We start from the raw sequence: 24,357 nt of genomic DNA on the forward strand, positions 1-24,357 counted from the left end.
ATATTACTTGTGTCCTGGGAATTTCGTAGATTCTTTTTTTACTTACTGCAGTGTGCACACATATAGCACTATTCAATTGCAAGTTGAAGCGACTGTGGTTTCTCAGTCCAAAGCAATTAGAAACTAAGTTTGTTCATTTGCCATCATTAAATCTCAATTCTCTTAAACTGCATATCCTATACTACCAACCGAAATCATTTGAAGAAATTATCCTGGCACGAGGAACTCATTGGCACCAAGAAAGTTCCCGGAATATAAATTGACTGTTACCTGATACAAAAATAATTATAATTCGGATCTGTACTATTTTCATTAATTCAGAACATCGCAAAAAAATTTGTATACCACACTGTACTACAGTTCCGTCGTCCTCGACTGGAATACCAATAAGATTTATACTAATGATTGAATGTCTTTCTAAATTCAGTCAAAAATAAAAAAAAATAAAAAAAATTGGAAAAAAAGAACGAGGCGCATCAGCACTAATAATTGCGTGTTTTCATTTCTTTGCACCAGGTACCTGGTCTGGTCGTCATGGCGCCAGGCCGTGATCAGGGGGGCGGGGGTGGGGGCAACAAGATCCCATCGTCGTTGTTCATATTGAGCGAAGACAACTGTATTCGGAAGCATATACGGTTTATAATCGAGTGGCCACCGTTCGAGTACACTGTCCTGCTTACCATCATTGCCAACTGCGTGGTGCTTGCTCTCGAGGAGCACCTGCCCTGCGACGACAAAACCGTCCTTGCTCTGAGCCTGGAAGACACCGAGAACTATTTTCTGGCTATCTTCTGCGTAGAGGCGAGCCTAAAAATCCTGGCACTTGGCTTTGTTCTTCACCGTGGTTCCTATCTCCGAAACGTCTGGAACATCATGGATTTTTTTGTAGTTATTACCGGGTAAGTAAAATTCCTAGTTTATGCACAGTTTCTTAATACTCGATCGTATACTGTGATACGTCTGATACAAGCGATAATCAGGCCGTCGAAAATAATTGCTCAAATCTGAAATATGGCTGAGAACGCATTTGTCCAACATCTGTGTGAAAGCTAAATTTCAGCCCTGTGCCTATTCTCTTGACTCGTTACCTTTTGTCAAGAAATTTTCTCCTCAACATATCGTCATTTAGGATGAGGAATGGGGTAATGGTGAAACTTAACTTACGTGAAATAAACAGGAGTTATGATTTTTCCGTTTAAAATTACACTTTGAGATGGTAATCTAATTCTACTTTGTATTACTTCAATTATTTCATGAGAAAAACTTTTTCCATCCATTTGTACTGTCCCATTCATTCAGTACGATAAATGTTGAAATTTTTTTTTATTTCCATTTTAAATTAGTTCTCTGCGCCAAATGAGAACGAATAATTTCAGATATCAGTTGCTTCAAAGAACAAGTTATATCCTCGTAAGTGTTGTGTTTTTTGACCATCATTTTAATCGCATCACAAGCTGAAGTTTAGATTGTTTTTCATCGTTTTATACATTCGTTCTGTGGCGTTAAAATCACACGAACGAGGTCGTTAGGTACTCTACAAATCCGAGTTGTCGAAGGTTGCGGAACGATAATGAGACACGTGTAAATCGCGAGGTTATAAGTAATACTTATATCGGCAAAGTAAGGGGGTAACTGTCATCCAGACTTTAGAATAAAAATTGGATTAGGTCGATGACGGTGTTCGCCGAAACGAACGTGGATGTGGACCTCCGTATGCTGCGTTCGTTCAGAGTCCTCAGACCACTAAAGCTGGTTTCAAAAATTCCAAGTGAGTCGGCAGCTACCAAAATCCCAATAAATCTCACGTGTCCATAGCTGCTGTCGGTGTCTTAGACAATTTATATATTAGATTAAACAATGTCTTAGCCAAGTTGAAATAGATGTCAAAATAGTCTTTACGCTATACTGTCATAGAAAATGATAAACCCAACAGTAATTGAAATAGTGCTTCCAGTGTCTTGGGCCAAGATCAGATCGCAGTCTCTCTCGTACAAAAAGAAAAAAAAATACGTCACAATTTCCAGACATGGTATGACATTCTATACACTTGAATTATGCGCAATATCGTGCTGAGAATATTGTACTTGTAGTCATCAATCACGTCGTCGCCAAGTTGATTAGCAAGAAACAAGCCACAACAAATTATCGCAATTCTTTATCACAATTTTTTTTTTCCATCTCATTGCTCGTCGGAGTTTGCCTTCGTTCTGTTATTCCATATGAGGCAAGTAACGGCGATCTAGTGGTATCTCAGAGTTTACACTTTGGTCGTATCCAATCTTTGCCGGAGTGTATATTTAGCTCTTCCAAAAAATATTACATTTCATCAAAGCAACGATGTCTGAACTTGGCAGTAGATAAATTCATATAGATTTTCTCTTTTATATGAAAAAGTGTGATCTATAATAAATCGTCGGTCATAGACCATTCTGACTATGATAGATAGATGTCCACTAGACGAGTTCCCTTTACTCAATCAAGAAATATATACTGAAATTTCGCTAGAAACTAATCATGTATTTAATCTCTTATTAACATAAAATTTACACTGATGGTATTTACCTTGATGCGTTGATGCGTATTTCCACTACAGAATCATAGATTTGACTATAGGTAATTATGTGTCATAGATTTGTACACTGTACAATTCGCTCCCATACATCCTATACTGTTTGCTAGACATTTTCGTTTCATATTTTGTTATTCGATTTTGTTTCGTAGGTAATATTACTATTAATCACATATTTTCAGACGATGTGTGAAAAGTGGACATTTACGATTTACCAATTCTCGCAGGTAGCAATATATCAACACTCTGCAGTTAGGGAATGGATGCTACAGTTTTACTTGTCGGATTTCGAAAAATAATAAGTAAACGAAACAGGTATCAAAACTGAGACCCGTTCGAAACTTTGTTTCAAAACGCACAGTGTTCACTTAATTCTATCAGGAAATGACCAACTGCATTGTGTTGTACGCAACTAGATAGTTTAAATAATACATGCCTATATTTTATGGTTGTTTTTATACTTGAAACCATAGACATAGAACTAGAATATTGTCCATAGAATAGAACTGAAACAGATTTTATCACTAAATTGAAACAGCCCCATTTATGCTCCTTTTTACAATGTAGAATAATGAAATGGCATTGCACATTCAAACACTCTACTAACCGCAGTGAAATCAATGTAGAAACATTTTTCAAAGTTTCAACAATATAACAATCGATCTTGTGCCTATTAATTACGTGTCGGAAGATTTCACTCGTTATTCGAACGAAATTCAAGTTATATTAATGCAGTCACAATACCAGCATAATTGTTGTTATTTTCTGCATATATAAGGGAACAGTAGCTACTCTCTCACGTCACCTGCTGCACAGTCATAACATGAGTAATATTACATTATGTAATAAACAGTAAAGGGTGATTCCTGATACTTTTGAACCATTGGTGTATAGATCTTTGATATATCATATTAGGGTTATCGATAGATGTTAGATCAGTACGTTAATAAGTAAATAAGTAGCAATAGCGTTATAGAGTAGTAAGTAGTAAAGTGTGGCGGGGTGTGTGTTTGGGGCAGGATCATCACGGTGTCTACGCAGCGCATGGATCTACGCACGCTGCGTGCTATACGTGTGTTGCGACCCCTCAAACTTGTCTCCGGCATACCTAGTGAGTACATTTGTTTTTATGATTGAAACGCCCGAGAAAGGTAATAGATTATGCCAATTAATCCGCGTGACTCGTTACAATCAGAATAATTACTAAGTAGAAGCACCAATAATATTGTATCCCTGCAAACATGAGCGGTAATTACTTGATCCTTGAACTATTTTAGAGTTTAAATGTCTCCGATATCCTTGTAGCAGTACCCTGTGTGAAAGAAATCTTACCCTGCAACGAAATCCAATGACTTTTCAAATATTAACGGCTAAATTGAAATTTTATTATGCAACGTTAAAGTTTATCCGTTATGCTTGTAGCCACGAGCTTCTTGGATATTTTTCTTTATAACTCATTCAATTCTGAATCTGGCATATTGCGATACACCCAATTTACACGCATAAGTCGATCATTCGATATTCTATCCCCCGAATCGCAAGAAGAAGCGACGAATTGTATCACGTTGTAATTGTTCTGTTTTTACAATCAGGCCTGCAAGTGGTGCTCAAATCTATCATCAAGGCGATGGCACCGTTGCTGCAGATAGGCATGCTGGTCTTGTTCGCCATTATTATATTTGCCATCATTGGTCTGGAATTTTATTCAGGCGCTCTGCACAAAACATGCTACAGCATAGATGATTTGGGTAAGTTTTTCGTCCACTGTATTATACCTATATTACGTGTTGATATTTCTATTCACTTACCGTCAGCTTGGTTATTATATTCACGCTAAAGCTTGGTAGACAATATGTCAACATTTATGCAATTATTCGTATTATCGATGTTTCCTTTTTATCTCGTCCGCTTTACTCGGTAAGTAGGTCTGATTCGGTGACGTAAATCAGCTAATGAAAATTTTCCGTGAACAGAGGTAGTGATGAAGGAGGGAGAAACAGCCGTGCCGTGTTATTCCGACAACGAGACAGATCACCCCGAAGGTGCATACGTATGCAACGCCAGTCTTTCCACATGCCTCGAGCACTGGGCTGGGCCGAACGATGGAATTACCAGCTTCGACAACATCGGCTTCGCGATGCTCACCGTTTTCCAGTGCATCACTATGGAGGGCTGGACTGCCATATTGTACTGGGTAACGCAAGCGATATGTCCTTCAGTGTTAATTAATGATTCATTACCATTATACCTCTTTGTGTGTCGTCTTCTTTTTCAATTCATTCATTATTTAAAGCACATGAAAAATTGATCAGCAGCTTTTTATCTAGTCTAATTATTATTGCTCTTATCAATTATTCGGGATACTAAACGGTTATGTTTAAAGTACACTCGAACAAATTTTCGGCTACCCTGTATATTTTAGAAAAAGTTGCCATCGCGTGACGAATGACTTCGAGTCATGAGCGCCGTGTAGAAAAACACAAAAATATACTTCGGAACGTTAGATTTGAAAATTCAATTTCAAGCTGAAAATTGACAAAACAAAAACAACGTAAATATGCACAATTATAAACACAAAAGATGATTAGCGATCTTGTGGAACTTGTTGTTATTTTCAAAAATGAAAAAAATATACAAATAATAGGCGAAAAATGTTGACAAATTCATAATTGTTCGTTAAAAGATTTTCGGCGAAGGTGATCAAACTAACGAAAATAATTATGTCGCGAATAGGACAATATACAACTAATAGACATGATTTTTGCTATCATGGTCAATATTACAGGACGCATTCGCTCGCATACAACCTTTTACTTCCAAGTTTTCGAGCGATTGATTTCGAATAAGAGAAAAATTAATCTCTACCTTAAATATTACCCTCCCTGAGTGTATTAGTAAATTTACCATATTTCTCGGCAACCTTAAGATTAATCATATTCTGCACATCTTTGATCCTAGACTAGGCTGGAATTTCGCGTCAACGCTATTTCTAACTTTTTTCCGCTGAGTCTTCACCGAGAGCCGTGGTTTCTACATTCTCCGGCACTTTTTGAAATCTGTTCGTCATTCTTAATGTGCGCATAAATGTATGAATGTTAAAATAGAAGGATATTTTTATACCACGAATATTACTTGCATAAACAACAAATTTAACATTAAAATGAACAAAGATTCTCATTTAGTTGATAGGGTCAAGTTTTCAAACGTTTCCGATTGTAAAATGAGCCCATTTATATGTCGAGTACAAAACCACGAACACATCTATAAATTAATTGTAAAATATATTATTACGAACTATCGATTAATTGTTAGATGTATGAAAAAAAAAAGAAATTGTGTTGCACTTTTTTCATTTGGAATTTGTGGCTATAAATGTATATTACTGTCTCTTATGCTTACCTTGTGCATTTTACTCATTGCGTTGTTTGTTTGTCTATTTTTTTTTTGTTCCATTATATTCGGTGATTGTATAATGATTTTCAATTAATAATTGGCAATTATTGGTGTCCTTCATGTAGTATTATTTCAGATTGATATTTGGGGTTTGGGTGGCTATTGTGTGTTAAACACAGCTCAAGTATACGGTACGCACGAAATACTTAAAACTGAAACACTGACGTATATATACAACTTGCTCAGTATGACATTGACAGTTTTGGTCCTCCATTACTAACTACTTTATTAGTATACTAGAAAGAAATGAATAAAGTAATACATTATAACAGTGCAGTTGTGCAGAGGGCAATATCAGCTGATACAAATTTGTAGAAATCAGTTTACGATGCAGTGACGCTATAAAGATACGACTAACGAAGTAAAAGTACAACGTGATCGGTCTTGAATATTATTTTTTGTATTCCTTGAAACTTTGCATGACAAAATCGGCAAACACCAATTTCCGAAGCGAATTATTTTATTAACAGGCGTGATTCGTCTTCTGCACAACCCAGTTATGTATAACAACTGAAAAATATTGAAGGAAGTTCATTTGAACGTACAGGATTACCAGACTTGCAACATTACGAACATTTTTATATTCTGGCCAAAATTATACCGCTTTTCGAAATAATCTTAATCTGGTTTGAAAAAAAAAATCATACAAATTTTTGAATGCAAGTACAATGCTGTGTCTAAGGATGTTGGCAGATACACACAATTTTTTTGGCAAAAAAATTAAACGCAATGTATTTTTTTCAAAACTTGCGCTTTCATCTATTAACCTTCTATTCGAAATAATTCGTCAACTAAATCACTGCCAACTCTACTTATAAAGATAAGCTATTAATGCATATATCTCGATGTTGTTTGCTAACTGGTGTCTGAATGGGTAATAATACTTAACCAACAATAGTTTAAGCTTCATGATATTTGATTTATGGTGAATTACAGACAAACGACGCCCTAGGGAACATGTTCAACTGGATTTACTTTATTCCCTTGATAGTTCTTGGCTCTTTCTTCATGCTCAACTTAGTTCTTGGTGTTCTCAGTGGGTGAGTATATTTTATTTTTCGTTGATCCGTTCGCAATTTCTCAAGCTGAGATCGATTCATACACAGAATTTTAAATAACATCATCGTCTCTTCATCTCTAGACCGAATTTATGACTTTTATTTTGTTCGATCTAACGCTGCTAAAATAATACGTTTATCAAATTGTTCAAAATATTGTTTTACCGGCGAAATTTCAACACTGGACTAGACGAATTCCGAATAACATGCAGATGAGTTCTGCAGCATTTGAGAAAACCAATTCAAATATTTCGATACGATAAGAATGATTCAAGTTACAGATTACCCGCGTTCCTAGCAATGAATTTTCACCTCATTCTACTTTATCGTTTAAATAAATAAATAATTGATGGTTTACACCCATGAGGTTTTTTCTTTATCTTCGTTATCGTTTAAGGTCATTTAATTTTTTTTTTTTCTTTTGCTATCCTGGACACAGTGAATTTTCCAATGAGAGAACTCGCGTGGAAAGACGAGCTGCATATCAGAATGCTAAAAGAAAGAGGCTGTTCACGACTGCATTCAGTTCTTATTTAAAGTGGATCACACAAGCAGGTTTCCAGCCAATTTTTATTGAAAGTATAACAATTGCTAGATTGTAATCGCTAAATTCACCTTATTTTGGTAATACAATATTCCTACGCGAGTTTGAAACTTGAGATATACCGACTTGAATAAATTCCAAATTTCTCTATTTTTTCCTATAATATTTCGACTAGTGGCTTGCAGCTGATAAGTTCGGTAACGCTATTTGAGGACAGATTTTTCGTATCATTCCCATTCGCCCAATCGAGAGGTCCCCCACTCCTTATTGCGCTAAAGTATCACAGCTACACTCGATGCTGTAGTAATCCGTAAATGTAATTCATATTTGTACCGCTTGTAGTGAGTTTGCAAAAGAGAGAGAAAAAGTGGAAAACCGTCAAACGTTCTTGAAACTACGAAGGCAGCAGCAACTCGAAAGAGAACTCAATGGCTACGTTGAGTGGATCTGCAAAGCAGGTAAGTTGGCGAACCTCCCGCGTAATTCCTTCGGCTAAGCTTTGAAACATTGCATCTTAACACGACGATTTCATCCAATTTACTTACCAAGCTCGACACAAGCAGGTCTATTCTCAAGATAAATTACGTAGAAAGTATTGAGTAAAAATTGTATAATACAACACGTTTCATAAATCTTGCGCAGCTGAATCGTCACGTCAAGTTTAATATATGTAACATGTATACATTGTGTAACGCATATATTATTGTATAGTTGCAATACCTGCTGCTTATCGATAAGCTGGTGTGACTGCAACAACTTAACATTTATGAAATTTTCCAGAGGAGGTAATACTCGCTGAAGAAAGAACCACGGAGGAAGAGAAAATGCACATTATAGAAGGTATATATATATATATATGTATAAGACTCTTTTGACGATACCTTTGTATTACTCCTCCACGAATTTTTAATTCTGGAAATATTATTTCTACAAATCGCGTGACTAATGCCAAAAGGGCGTATAAAAATTGTACGCCCTTTTGGCTTTTCAAAACCAAAAGGGCGTATAATTTTTTTTTTTTGTGCCAATCGTTTTGTCAATATATTCTAAGCCTAAAAATGAAAAAAAAATTTTCAAAGCCAAAAGGGCGTATATCTCAAGTTATAAAGCCAAAAGGGCGTATTATTTTTTTTACACTAATTGTCTTTTAATTATATTCTAAGTTGAAAAATAAAATTCAAGAGTTCACATTGAAAGTATTTTTATTATTGAATTACACAAACTAGAAACAAATGACATGTAATTTAACTTTTTATTATTTAAAACATATTATAAGAAAATTTATTTATTGTTATAAAAAACAAATTTTAAAATTAGGGTGGTTAATTAAGGTACAATTCCCATACCTTCTATAATTTCTAATTTATTCCTTACTCAATAATATGCAATTTTTATTCAAAATTTTGAAAAATCTTGATTTTTTTTATACGCCCTTTTGGCTTTAGGCCGGCAATTTCCTAAAGCCAAAAGGGCGTATATCTTGAGATACGCCCTTTTGGCGTTAGTACATCGAAAAATTTTTTTTTGCAGATCTTTACGTTTCGAGTGATTTTAAGTCGAATGGCAAAAAAAAATTTTTTTATACGCCCTTTTGGCATGGATCCCTATCTAACTGCTGTAGTACGCCCTTTTGGCATTAGTCACGCGAAATATCTTTTTCGGCCCCAAGTTGTGTGGTGAATTTTGACTGTATACGTTCTTTGATAAACCAAAATCTGACCTTATTATTGCGGTATTGTTTCAGCGAGAAGAAGAGCAGCCGCGAAAAGAAAAAAATTAAAAAACCTCGGAAAAAGCAAAAGTACCGACACCGAAGAGGAGGAGGGTGAAGATGACCCGGATGATGGTGAGTTGTATTTTTTCCAATAAAAATTACTGTTTTTTTTTTCTTTTCTTTTCTTTTCACCATATTTCGACTTGAAATTTTACATTTCCACTGAATGGGTGATCAGATGCCGCAGTGAAATGAAAAAGCTAAGACCAACCGCCCAATGTGCGATCAATCGACGTTATATGTCAAGTCATGAATTATTTTAGTTGCCCTTTAGTGTCAATTGTTACAAAGATTATGCACAAGTATAAGGAATGATCTTTGAAATTTTGATAAATTCAAAAACAATTCATCTTCATCATCATCCCACGCCATAGCACTTCAATATCGCTGCTATTACTGCTATTTCACAGGATTTACAGTTTAACGTTAAACGTGATACGAATATGCATATATTATCACTTGTTTTACCTAGTATACTATTGAAATGAAAGGATATTTTTATATTTTCGAAAGAAAGAAAGAGAGAGAGAGAGAGAGAGAGGGAGGGAGAGAGAGTGAGAGAGATGAGATGCTTCTTAATTTAAATATCATGTTCAATAATTAACAGCCAACTTGTCAATGAAAATTCTAAACACACGCTATCAGATGCTCCTCTTGTTTCAGTGCCTAAGAAAAAACTAAAAGGTAACTACTACACGATGCAACAAGTATTGTACGAGTAAAATGTTGTTATTATAACTGTATGTTTTTAAAAATTTACAGTAAGCGTTACAGTAATATTTAATTATGTATACTGTATGACGTGTGCCATACTGCTATGATAAGGTTGGCTGCGTCTCGTAGCTAGAGTTGTTGTTATAATCATATTAGCATAGAGCTACTGGATATCTGTTTTATCACTTCCGCGGTGCTATACCATGCAAATGCGCTGTAAAAAATTAATAATTTACACGCGTTGTTCAGCTCTGTCGATTTCAAGCTAAAAGCGATATTTGATTCAATATTGATAGATACAAAAAATTTATTCCGTTGGATCGAATTTTTTTTTCTTTTTTTTTTCACACCTAATTATGCCTTGTACAATCATCGAAGTCCACACTTACTAAGGTCAGGGTAAAAATTTCCAAAGAATTTGGTACATATTTCGATTTCAGCATAACTCTAATTTTATGTTATCTTCGAGTCACGTTAAATCCATTAATTCTATGCTCATTGACTTATGAAACACGGCGGAGTGTCGTGATTATGATCAATGAATTTAATTTTCTCTAATAGGTATTGCTTCTGTTGGCTGGTGATGATATTCATTTCGTTCGGACAGAGTATTTACAATATCATCCATCTATGATTTGTCTATTTTGTTCCTTCTACTTTTTTATTTTACCATCTCTAAAAAAATGACTAGACTCAAGGAATGCACCCCTTCAATATTGTAATAATAGGTGAACAATTGCATCTTGGGGCTTGATCTGCGTGGATATTTGTTATCATTTACCATTCATGAATTATAGATATTTCATTCGTCTAAACCTTCTTAGGGTAAAGTGATTATAATTTTTTTGTACATCCCAACACTCACTCAAAGATTATACGAGTGAAAGAACATTCCAAAAGTATCGACAGTGCGATCGGAGTGATAAGAAGCTACAAAATATTGTGATTGCTCTGAGCTACGTGTATTTAGGTATGCGGTGACAGTGAGGCCTGATTCACTGATTGATGTATTAGCTAACAGTCGCTGTAAGGTGATCCAATGTAGTTATTAGTCGAAGTTGAGACATTTCTGTAGATGCAAATCCTTTAGATTACTAAGGCCAGCTGCCGGTGTCGCAGCTTTTTTACCTACTATAGCTATCATAGTATTTCCCGCTTGTAGAAACACTGCGTTAGATTAGATTATGGTGTCATAAAATAAGAAACATTTGAGTTTAGTTGAACTGATAGTTTCTGTGTACAATGAGGGGAAAAAAAGCCACAAACAAAAAAATAAATAAATAAGTAAAAAAATAAAGAAATAAATAAAATGAGGAGAGAACGTATAGTATAGAGTATTTGCCAAGTTGATGCTTACCTAAAGTAATTGTAACGTTCCTGTAACAATAATAGCAATAGTTGATGATATGTGTAAGCCGTAGACTACATATATTATTTTCCCTAAAAGAATAGGGAGGTTCGTGAGCAAAAAATCAATACTCTTTATTAATTCTGTTACATGCGAGGTAATCGCACATTCAGCATTTGTCATTTTGTTATAGGTATGTATTCATATGGCAGGATGGGTTCTCTAAAAATGTGAAAATAAGAAATACTGAAATTATAAACATAGACTTAGATATCAGTGGTTCATTTTAAATACATTCAAAATTAGGAAAACTTTCAGAGATTGATTAGATTTCACTCTTCAATGGTTTATTTCATTAAAATGATTATTTTCTACAGAACGACATATTGAACACTTTTTTTCAATTACGTTTGCAACGTTCGATACTTAATTCTACAGTACTGTATCAATCAATTATGATTAGCGAATAGCAATATTAAATTTGTTACTGAAAAAAAAGCATCCTTGCGCGTAAATTTTTTGGAAAAAAGTTTTCCGAATAAAACGATGCATCCCGGGATGAAATCGAACAAATATACTAGATTTTTTCAATATTTTGAAGCCATTTGCAACTGACCATCGGTATCTAAGCTTTTGTTCATAAATATGTGAGTATTTTTTACGATTCTCATTTTTGGCAGAAACATCGTAGCTTACGAATATTTTAATATGGTAAATAGTCGTTGCCTGACTACCTCATAATAAAATGACATAATAATAAGTATCAAATTTTGGCTCGGGAACCTTCTCAAGCCTGACGTGACATAATTATTCCCAATCTTGGAGGTGAAATATCGTACGGAAAGCCAGATGAGTTATGCTGATGAATTTTTTTATTAATTTTTATAATTATCTACCACTCACGTCTGATTTCTCAACTTCTTCATATCAGAAAGCTGTTAAAATTTCATTCTATTTTATTATCACACACATGGATAACGAAACATTGACAAAAATTTTCATTAGAGCTGAAAATAGGTCGCGTCATTAAATGCTAATACTGACGCCATGCCGGTGTATTAATTAATGGTTTTTGACGATCACAACATCGAGAAGCGACGCAATGATCCACGGTGTAAGAAAATTCCTTAAAAAGTTCCCCCAACCTGGGTGAAAACATACACGACACGTGTATATTTACCCACACATATCCAGTAAATTGGAGATTCCTCTGCGACTTATCGATTTCGACTAATCATTTAACAATTTCACCTTGCCTCTTAGATAGGATTATCTTTTATTTTCTTTCTGGGTAACATGTATGTATACCGAGGATGTGTACTACTTTCTGAATTGCTTTAATCTATTTTCGCAATCTGTATTATACGTATATGAATATTATTTGACAGTATTTAACGAAAAATTGTATTTTACGGTAATATCCATTTACAAAAAGTTAGCCTTGTTCGTTAAGCATTTGTTGCAAAAATAAATTATGATTATAGGGTTTTCGAGAGCTTCCTACCTCAAGTCTAAGGTGAAAAACAAAGGTGCTTGTCTACAATTCTGGCGAGTGGAGAAAAGATTTCGCTTCTGGATTCGTCACACTGTTAAAACACAGTGGTTCTACTGGTTTGTGATCGTTCTTGTGTTCTTCAATACCGCATGCGTGGCGGTCGAACATTATGACCAGCCAACTTGGCTCGAACAGTTTCTATGTGAGTACAAAGCTTCGGAACAAGATTGTGTCTAATTAGGATGATCGTGACGATGTACCCGTTACCCTTAGTAATTCAGCACGTGACTCGCGGTCTAAACGAAGGACTTCCTTTTTTCAGATTACGCAGAGTACGCGTTCCTCGCTCTATTCATGATGGAGATGTTCATAAAAATGTATGCACTTGGTCCACGTATCTACTTCGAGTCGAGCTTCAATCGATTTGATTGCGTCGTCATATCCGGGTCAATATTTGAGGTGATCTGGTCGGCAGTTAAGGAAGGCTCTTTTGGCCTCTCCGTCCTGCGAGCTCTTAGGCTCCTCCGAATTTTCAAAGTCACCAAGTACTGGGCCAGTCTGAGGAACCTCGTAATATCACTGCTCAATTCTATGCGCAGCATCATTTCTCTCCTCTTCCTGCTCTTCCTCTTCATACTGATCTTTGCGCTGCTCGGTATGCAGCTCTTCGGTGGTCAGTTCAACTTTGACGAAGAGGAGACACCTCCTACAAATTTCAACACATTTCCTATCGCGCTGCTTACTGTCTTCCAAGTAAGATATTCACTTATATTATTATCATACTGTCATGTTTTTAAGTTGCAATAACGAGTAGTAGAAGCGAATGGCACATTGGCAAGAGAGATTGTTACATTGCCTCTGCTTTTATGAGAATAGATGCAGTAACGGCACGACCTTCTTTTCGAGTAACAAAATAGAATGACGTAATTGTGTAACATAATCTTTGTGTTCTAATCGTTTAACGATAATATTATAATTCGTTGTTACTTTGAACAGATATTGACTGGTGAAGACTGGAACGAAGTGATGTATCAGGGCATCAATTCTCAAGGTGGCTACAAAAAGGGAATGGTATATTCCCTGTATTTTATAATATTAGTGTTGTTTGGCAACTACACACTGCTGAATGTATTCTTGGCCATCGCCGTCGACAATCTTGCTAACGCTCAGGAATTAACCGCCGCGGAAGAGGAACAAGAAGAGGAAGATAAAGAGAAACAGATGCAAGAATTAGAAAAAGAAATGGAGGCATTGCAAATGGGAGCCGATGGGACAGCGCCAAATGTGGAAATATGTCCGCCAAGTCCGACGCAAGATTTGTAAGTATAAATCCCACTTCGGTGTATACATTATCGGCCGGTAGCAAATAATAACGTTGACGACGTCAAAGTTGGAGAATTTTATTCCTAAACGGATCTTTGACGTTATAAACGAGGTTCGTCTTCTCGACACGACCGATCGAACAGTTTGCATGTTACGATTTGAGATTAAAACTCGTCTTCTTCATTCCAATTCCAGTAAAAGTGGGAAAGGTAAAAAGCAAGCCTCCGAGGAGAAGAAACAAGACGCTGAAGACGACACGGGACCAAAACCAATGCTGCCATACTCCTCCATGTTTATATTATCCCCAACAAATCCGTAAGTTGTGGCTGTTTCTCGTTATAGTTCCGATTCGATTTGGCATCGTGTAACAATCATAATTCAACTGACAATGAAATTGGCTGCGTATTGTTTTCTGTTGCAGCATAAGGAGAGGTGCCCATTGGGTGGTGAATCTACGTTACTTTGACTTTTTCATAATGATCGTGATAATCCTGTCCAGCGTGGCGTTGGCCGCGGAAGATCCAGTGACCGAAGGATCGACACGAAACTATGTGTTGAATTGTTTCGATCATGCATTCACAGGAGTGTTTGCCATAGAAATGATACTGAAAATTATTGACTTGGGCGTAATATTGCACCCTGGATCGTATTTGCGAGAATTTTGGAACGTTATGGATGCGGTTGTAGTGATATGTGCGGGAGTTTCGTTCGTCTTTTCTAAGCTGAGCGATCCCACGTCTTCGACGTCGATGGGTCAAAATTTGTCGACTATAAAATCTCTCCGCGTCCTGAGGGTGTTGAGGCCACTTAAAACTATTAAAAGAGTGCCGAAATTAAAAGCAGTGTTTGACTGTGTTGTGAACAGTTTAAAGAATGTTATAAATATTCTCATAGTGTATATATTGTTCCAGTTTATTTTTGCTGTTATTGCTGTACAGCTGTTTAATGGAAAGTTTTTTTATTGCAACGACGAAAGCAAGTACACAAAGGACGACTGCAAGTAAGTTTTCTTCATTTATTGTTATTACTTGAATAGCAATATGAAAGTTCGTTTCGAACCTGTGCCGTTGGTATTCACTATTCGGTAAGAATTATCGTCGATGCAATATTGTCAACTGCTTTGTTAATGTTAATTAAAAATTGTAACTCAGCACTGCTATGTTCTGGGCATAATTCCGCTTATAGAATATTGCGGAGGTATAAAACACGTGTTACAGGTATGTACGGGAAATTTTAATTTATATCAATCGTGTTTCAGGGGTCAATATTTCAAATTCGAACATGGGGCGTTGTTACCTGTTCCAAAAAATCGGACCTGGGATACCCAACACTTTTACTACGACAATGTGATGGTTGCTATGCTTACCTTATTTGCGGTACAGACGGGGGAAGGCTGGCCTCAAGTTTTACAAAATTCGATGGCTGCGACACACGAGGATAAGGGTCCTATTCAAAATTTTAGGATTGAAATGTCGATTTTCTACATAGTTTATTTCATAGTATTTCCATTCTTCTTTGTCAACATCTTCGTGGCCTTAATCATCATCACATTCCAAGAGCAGGGTGAAGCTGAATTGCAGGATGGTGAAATAGACAAAAATCAGGTACAGCATTCTTATGCGAAAATTATGAAATCCCTGTCATGAGTATACTTCATTCGTGTGACGAAAACGATTCGATACGACTGAATTCATACTCGTATCATTCATTCATGGTGTACGTTTTCGACGAGATATCGAGTTGTCGGTTCGTTTATTTATCATGTTTATTTGTTGACAGAAATCTTGTATTGATTTCACGATACAAGCAAGACCACTGGAAAGGTATATGCCAAACAAACGGAACAGTGTGAAGTACAAAATTTGGCGGGTCGTAGTTTCAACGCCGTTTGAGTATTTCATTATGATTCTCATCGTTCTCAACACCCTGCTGCTTATGATGAAGGTACGCATTCGTTTCGTATTAAATATTTTATATCTACCTTGTGCTCTTTAAATATTTGAACATTCAACCTGGACCGTTTATAATCGGTGTAGAAATATGAGGAAATGGTCGACGTTACACGGACATGTCGAATAGAATATCAAAATTCGAATCTCTCAACTATTTCAAGCGGACACTTAAATAATACCCAAAAAAACTTCAGACATTCCGTCATGCAATAACCGCGACGTAATTTTACTTTAAAATTCCACGAATTTTCCTTCAAGACCATATTTTACACCGCTGTTTTCTTTATAAGTCCGTACCCATTGAAAATATATGTAACAAATGAAATCACATCATATCAGATTACGCTGATAACATAAAAAGAAGAAACTGCATTTTTGCGATAGGTACCGTGTGAAACAGTGATTATGACGAATATTTTATCGTTATTCTAACTATTTTTGGCAAATTTAACCAATCGAACATTCATTTCAATCTTACTACTACTCCCAATGATTATCAAAGATAATAAGGCGCCGGGAAATAACGTAACATAACACATTAACGGACAATGAAGTAACGGATAACGATGCAACGACTTATTTATATCTGCCTGCGTACTTATGTGTTTTTTGTGTCATGTTTAATTTTGTCGATACACAAATCTCTAAAATTCACGGTGTGGTATCATCAATGATTAATATTGTATTAGAGCAAAAATGTTATTGTCATGGTACGCATATCGCATATACTGGATCATTTCGTGCGAAGAAACTAGCTATCGTGATACCCAAGAGTCGTGGTTGTTTGCAGTATTAGTTGTGTTGAAAACTTACGGCAGCTTCGACGTTTAGTTAAATTGCTGATCGTGGCAGAGGATGAAATCGCAGCTCACCGTTCAGACTTCTCTCTCTCTCTCTATATATATATATATATATATATGTGTGTAAGCTTTGCACGAAATTATCCGATGTGTATTTAAATTCGGCTGGGAGTTGGTTCTAATCTGAAATATTATTTTTCTTCCCCCTCTCGTTTCTTCGACCGAATTATTTTGACATTTTGGAAAGTGTTTTGCTGGCAAAGTGTCAGGCTTGAAACCAAAGTTATGAATTTTCATTTATATATATTGCTGATATTATTTTTACAAATGTACGATAACTATTTATAGATTTTTTTTCTTTCGGCAATTCCCTTCGTGAAATTGGAACTTGTGAACTGCTTCAGATTATTTTCAACCTTCGTTCAAATTTGTTTTTCATACAGTTCGCATGTCAAGCATTTTTTCTCTATTTTCATGTAATTGTGTAGCCTCAAAATGCGTCAGAAAATAGTTTTGGTTCATGAAACGATTCACTTTTACTAAAATTGCACTACAGCTTCACGGTGTTAATGGAGTAAAATAACGCACAGAAAATGCTTAAAAAACTTTGTCGTAGACGGAATGGATAATAGTTTAAAAATAAGACTAAAAAAAATTCTCTTCGCATCAGAAGTCGAGCGCAATACATTTAAAACAGTTTCGAACTTCAGGGTCAAAACAATATACATATTTTTTTCTTATCAGTTTCAAATTTTTTTCCAAATGTAAATTTCTCTCGTTACTTTTTTAATTTTTTCTAAAAAATGAGAATTTAATGTCTTCACAGACTTTGCATGATTTTCACGAATGTTCGTACACGAATTGAATTTTGCTTGTAATTTTTTTACTCATGCCTTCGCAACGTATGGGTATAATTTGATTTCCCTTTTGTTGATGGTAGTAATGATTATCAATATTACTACTACTGAATGATGCGAACTTTAACGATCTTTACATATCCTTCTGTCCCATTAATTTTGATGTTATTGGTCAAAGTTTGCCTCAGATGACGAATAATTTCGTTTTCTAAATTAACACTTGGTTGGGCAAAATTTTTTTTTAAAAAATCGATGTTGTACTACTTCTAGTTTTAATTTGCAATGCAAGCAGTGTTTTGCTCCTTGGTTTCCATTCAAATAGTCTGTTTTGGGGACAAGGGTGGTTTCCTGTACAGATGCACAAGACACAAATTTGGGTTGCATAGATCTGTGACTGCATTGCGTGCACATCCCCATACTAAATTAATGCACCTAGCAAACGTGAAAATTGATAATGATCAGCACCCGTTGAAAAAAACCCGATGCTCATTGAGTTAAATTTGTTTGAACTCAGAGACCATAGAAACCAAACACGAACAACAGATATTCACTTGCAGCATGTGATATTTTTACCACATTACAATTACACACGTACAACAATAACGTAATACACGTATATGTATTGCATGGTGGCTGCCGGAAAATCAATCGTATGTTGACCGATGTATGCACGGGGCACTAGCCTAACGCAGAACAAGCTCCAGACCCCTTTCTGAACCAAAACCTGAAAAGAAACCTTTAATAATTAATTACGTATTTTTTGTTCGTTAACGTTCAGTAATTCCGAAATGTTGATTTTACTTGTTTCTCAATTATTTGCGATAATATGCTCTTAATTTTCAGACACTAACACATCGTTTCACGTGTCTGCGGTACAGACAAATTTAATATAAATTAACATACGAATAATTGATCCGCATCGACTGATAGGGGTATTTCAGAACTCATGAAATTGACAATAATAAGAAACACATGAATGCACAAGAACCGCAACCACTAATCGTCTAATAATAATTGTTATTCAATGATTGTGATTATTGATCAGATTTTTCTGTAAACATTGATCAAGTCCTCAATCACGCGTACAAGCATTATAAATTAGGCTCAATGTATGATCGCTAACGATCTTAAATTTGATACACAGCGAGTGAACATTTCCGATAAAATTAAGTGAAAAATAAATACGCCTCACAAAGCTGCGTACGTTAAGCGTAAATATCGTTGATATAAAATAAATGCAGACAATTGTGTCACTGAAAAATGATTGGTTAAAAGAATCCGTTTCTCCTCAAAGTTTGCTCATTTCTGCAATTGGGTCTATTTCAGTGATTTTTCTCGACATAGTTGGATCTACCAAAAGTACAGTTTTATATTATCCCCCGATGCCTTGTCTTGTTACTAGCTTCCGAATGAAAATAATTTTCAAAACTATCCGTAATATGACCGTAACTAGAAGCTACGTAGCACGTGCGATCAGTTGGCACATATTATAATATATCTATTCAGCGCGTGGGTGGCGGGCACGCCTTTCCTCAAATTTATCGACGATGCCGATACAATGTATTTGCTATTTGTCTGTCTGTCGGTCCGTATGTTCGTCAGTGTATGCATTACAGTACCACGCTCAGCCCGACCCGCAAAAGTTAGTACTGAAGTACATGAACTGGGGTTTCACCGGGATGTTCACCATCGAGTGCACTATGAAGATTGCCGCATATGGTTTTAGGGTAAGCCCCTTACCCACCAATCTAGCAATGGCCGGCATTTATAAGTGGACATGGCGTTTCTTCCAGGTTAATTCGTACGGTACGATTGGCACAAGAAATTCAATCTCACTAAATTATGTGATAACTTGTACTTTCGACCAGTGGTAACGGGTATTGACGGTTATTGGAAAAGAAAAAAAAAAAAACTCACCCGACTTACCGGTCAATATTTACAAAAACTCGAATCACTGTAATCAATCATTCGAACTAATATTCATCAACTTAAACCGACGTGATACGGTGTTAATTTTTCAAAATTACCGCAAATTATCGGAGCTTTATTTATAGTAAGATGTTGAAATATTTGCACCTCTGCATAACCTTGTCATGGTTTAATTTTTCAATAACACGAATGAAAAAAAAATGTTCCGATCACGATTATCCGTTGAACATATCAGTATTGTAAGAAAAAGATCTTTCGTTGCTCTATCAAACGAATTAATTCGCGAATGAGCTGTTGAAAACGACCATGTATCAGTGAAACTGAATGAAACGTCACAGCCAAAAATTTTCAGATATGTAAGTCCTGCTTATTAGTGAACGTATAGTGCGTTTGACTCACGCGATACCTATATCTAACTGCAAAACTATGCTAAAGATATGGTATCCCATTAAATATATTCTATTAAAATACACAGACACAATCAATCGAGTATCAAATTCTTAGAAATTTTATGGTGAAAAATTTTCTAATCATCACCTTTTCAGTCAGACCTCAGTTTCCCTTTGCCAAAGTATCAAAAGTATTCTCGTCATCCTGAAAATGACACAGATCGTGGTGCATATACGCTCTCATTTATTTATTTACGGGTAAATCGGTATACTCATGAAGTGTTTTTCTGTACGAAATCGAATTTTGTTTGCTGTTACAACGTATTATTAAATGTTTCAAGAATTTAAAGTGAATAATTTGACGCTCGATCTTGATATATATATATATATATATATATATATATATGCTATATATATATATATATATATATATACACATATACATACACACCTTTACATCATAGATAACCATCAGCCATTACACATAACATCAATCGTACAATATTTTGTGAAAATCCATGAAAAAACCTAATTCCCAAATCACTGTGTAATTTTTCAAATCCTAATTTATTTTCAACATCGTTTTATCCATGAACCTCCCTTGTTACCCCGCATGTCCCGTTGCGTATACAGCACGCTGTGCCAACATGCCGAGGTGTTTTTTGCATGCAGTCCTTTACGTTTGCGTATGAATTACGATGAAGTGTATTAAAATGTCCTTGCCCTGCATGATCTTGTGAATGCAATTAACAAATTATGAAAAACACATCGCACACCTTGCAAGATTGGTTAGACTTGCTAGGCATATCAGGATTAACAATGCGAATATTATCACGTATGGATAAGTTACAAGCTCAAAAATATTTAGCGAAGCGAGTACAGAGTATAAATGAAAATTTTTGCATCTCGTGTGATGATTATCTGATGTGTTCCTGTAGGAAATTTGTTCCAAATGACAAACTACGTTTCGTACAGGTTGTAATCCGATGTTCCCTGCTCCGGTTGAAAACCAGTTGTCTGTAAATATTTTGATTGCAATAACTGTTCAGAACAAATCCCCTTCAATACTATTCCGATGTGTGAGATACATTTCAAACAATGAGAATGCAATAGTTTCGACTAAACAGACTTCACCGTTTATTTGTTGAATACAATGACATTCAAAATGGCTGTAGTCAAAATATAATGATGATCACCGTCTCCCATTAATCCGAAACTAAATGTGACTATTAATATTTTCATAATTTACCGTTCTCGATTCTTTTTCGTAAAATTATTACCTTAAGTGATAGGCTACAAGAAACTTTTTTTTCACATGTCCCGCATTAAAAGTAAAATACCAGAATGTGGATAGCAGTTGTCATATCCCATTAAAAATGGCTTGCAGGTTCCGTTGTGTATAACCAAAGAATGACATCTGTCTTCGGTATAATGATTCTGTACCTTGTACTGTTACTAAAATAATTATACAACTGCACGCTGCGCTGTTTTATGGAATTTTCATTTAGACTAAATTCCCTGAGCCAAATCTGGAAGCTCACAACGCACGGTAATCTGAAACTGTTATAACTGAATATATAAAGTCGGATTATTGCAAACAGTACGTTGGATTTCAGGAACTGGTTAGCTGTTAGAAAAAAAAAGAAAAAAAAAACGAGTAAGTCGTCTGCGAAATTCAAGCTCACAGGATATATAATCTGAATGTTCTGAAATTTTATAATGCAATGTCTTGTTTCACTTATATGATTAACCACGACTGTACACAGGGACAGAATCATTTTTCATCAAGTGTTTTCCAGTTTGAGAAATGTTTTGTTCCAACAACCCGCATACCCCTGTGTAATATATTATGCAAGACATTTCCAACTGGTATGTTGTTATGAAATGACAATTCTGTTTTTTATTGCGCCCTTAGAATAAATATCAATTGATGGCAGCAGGGAGAATCATAATAAGAATAAAACAACGCTATCAACGCCGAGTTCAATCCGCAATTTTTGTATTTGCACGTCAATCTATCCAAACAGAATTTTACATCCGCTTTTTGAATATATTTTATCCAAGGCGGTAACATAAGTGTGAATTTACAATTAGTAAGCGGACGTAACATGAAATATACACACGTTACTATTTTCAGAAATATCGGGTACTGCGAATTAGTTTCAAAAGGCAAGCTCGTATATTTAATTAAAGTTATGAAAGAAAAACTAATTTTCAAAGCGACAACTCTGAATTGTAACTAAAAATGGTGGGTGCTGTTGAAAAAACATGACTAATCGACACTTTGGAGCTCCGAAAGTATTTCTATTGGCATATTATCGGTTGCGAAACATATTTCTCAAATTAAACCGAACGTATTAGCATCGCTGAACCTGTGCCTTCACTCGTTTCTTTTTTTAGAGAATTATTCACTCAACTGATAAAGGAAATATTTAATTCGTGACTAAGAGCATTTTTTTCAAATTCTGCGATTGCAGTGAAGGCCTAATTAAAGTTTTCTGAAACCTATAACAATTTCCGGTCCCGCTGCCATCTAATGATATCCTAAAATACCCTGAAGAAAATTAAAAAAAGAGTCAATTCGGTATACGACAAGAATGCCATAGAGGTATAAAGGGCAGCAAATAGAGTTGTAGTTGGGTGTTACGTTTGTGCGTTGGGTGTGTTTGTAGTATCACGAGGCGCCGCCTATTCTAGTGGACAGCCTGGCCATCATGAACCTGGTCTTCACCCTCCTTTTCTTCATTGAGTGCATCCTTAAACTCATCGCCTTTGGATGCAAGGTACAGCCAAGCTTTTACTCAAATTCAATATTCTTCATATGTGTAACTTACAACAATCGATCGGTGTTTGAAATAAGAAAAGTAAGTTTCATCCACAACACAGTGCACCCTGTAATACGGAAGAAATACATCAGTGCCGTTGTCGCGCTATCAGTTTTCAATCTAAGAGATGAGGTCAGTTTGTCTTCAATTTTTTTCAACAGTAAACATAAATACGTCGACATCTGCATTCTAGATATTTGTTTCCGGTATAATAAGTTTACGAAGATGCTATTTTTATATCACCGTGGAAATAACTAATGGATTGATTATTTATTTACTTATTTTTTTTGATAAATAAAAGCCTGAATATCAAATAGAGCACGAACAAACTTCTCACGTAAAACATTAGTTTCGTAAGTAGCAATGGAAGTATTACCGTACAATTCAGAAAATTCAAGTTTACAAAGATACAACACATTGAGAAGTTATAACAAACTGACCCAAGCTGCGCGATCGTCAAATTATGATTACAACGGTATCCGAATACCAGTTTTTATTGAATGGGAATTGCATTATTGAAAAAAAAAACTTCCTCCTACACTACCCTACATTTATTATTCTTCATTCTGTACTTTTCACACATGCGAAACGTCGTAACATAAGTCAAACAACCAGTCATTGATTTTTCCGCTCATCACGTTACACTGGCCCTTTATTGAAAATAAAAACTGCTTCACTATTACCGTAGGTACTTACACAATTACCGATTTGTAGCTGCTTGCTGTCGGCATGCTCTTATATCCCTAGATTACTATAAAGATCCCCATCATTCCACTAACCACTCATCAAATAGTTTATTGTTTTTCATCACACATGCAAATACATTCTGCACACATATATACACATTGCATTTCACCGTTCATGCTTCACACTCTATATAATATGTAAACTTTGGGCTGTTTTGTACACTATTTATCGGTGGCATATGAACAAACGAATCTTCATTGCAACGAAGGTGCAATTTTCTTATTATTGTCCCCAATAATTTAGGCTGTTTGTAAATCAACCATGGAAAGGAATTATAGATGTTGGAAATGATGGTACTGTTAGTGATATAATTTTCATTTATCGTGGTAGTATTGACCTTCTTCTAGTCCTGCGTATATGCTATTCCATTATACAAATAATCGAACGACAGATACTTTTCAGTGCCTGTTATTACTGTGCGATTCCAAATTTTTTTCGTTAATATTACCGTATACTATCAGTGCCATTTGAGTATATAAATTTTGCAATAGGTAAAAAAAGTATCGGTGCAACGATTTTGGGAACAAGTGTGCATAACTCAGCAGCCTTTAAATGTGTACAAAATGGCTGCCCAGGTTAC

At 35.5% G+C, this 24,357-nt stretch overlaps 1 protein-coding gene across 7 annotated transcripts in view; it reads left to right on the forward strand.

The window, feature by feature from the left end:
* LOC124178820 (voltage-dependent calcium channel type A subunit alpha-1) overlaps nucleotides 1-24,357 on the forward strand; it is a 118,321-nt gene that overhangs the window by 71,882 nt on the left and 22,082 nt on the right. For 3 of the 7 annotated variants that reach the window (XM_046562503.1, XM_046562506.1, XM_046562507.1), the window contains exons 5-20: nucleotides 517-899; nucleotides 1,668-1,768; nucleotides 4,162-4,317; nucleotides 4,543-4,763; nucleotides 6,959-7,062; nucleotides 7,967-8,082; nucleotides 8,405-8,464; nucleotides 9,369-9,470; nucleotides 12,945-13,157; nucleotides 13,278-13,708; nucleotides 13,952-14,274; nucleotides 14,474-14,593; nucleotides 14,700-15,278; nucleotides 15,537-15,882; nucleotides 16,058-16,222; nucleotides 19,504-19,614. In XM_046562503.1, the coding sequence (XP_046418459.1) occupies nucleotides 517-899; nucleotides 1,668-1,768; nucleotides 4,162-4,317; nucleotides 4,543-4,763; nucleotides 6,959-7,062; nucleotides 7,967-8,082; nucleotides 8,405-8,464; nucleotides 9,369-9,470; nucleotides 12,945-13,157; nucleotides 13,278-13,708; nucleotides 13,952-14,274; nucleotides 14,474-14,593; nucleotides 14,700-15,278; nucleotides 15,537-15,882; nucleotides 16,058-16,222; nucleotides 19,504-19,614 (3,531 nt within the window). Of the gene's footprint in view, nucleotides 1-516; nucleotides 900-1,667; nucleotides 1,769-3,588; nucleotides 3,681-4,161; nucleotides 4,318-4,542; nucleotides 4,764-6,958; nucleotides 7,063-7,966; nucleotides 8,083-8,404; nucleotides 8,465-9,368; nucleotides 9,471-12,944; nucleotides 13,158-13,277; nucleotides 13,709-13,951; nucleotides 14,275-14,473; nucleotides 14,594-14,699; nucleotides 15,279-15,536; nucleotides 15,883-16,057; nucleotides 16,223-19,503; nucleotides 19,615-22,877; nucleotides 22,989-24,357 lie in introns of all 7 variants that reach the window. The other 4 variants (XM_046562505.1, XM_046562509.1, XM_046562508.1 and 1 more) reach the window with 2 other exon arrangements.

The sequence above is a fragment of the Neodiprion fabricii genome, chromosome 3 (assembly GCF_021155785.1).
Source record: "Neodiprion fabricii isolate iyNeoFabr1 chromosome 3, iyNeoFabr1.1, whole genome shotgun sequence".
Classification (NCBI taxonomy): Eukaryota; Metazoa; Arthropoda; class Insecta; order Hymenoptera; family Diprionidae; genus Neodiprion; species Neodiprion fabricii.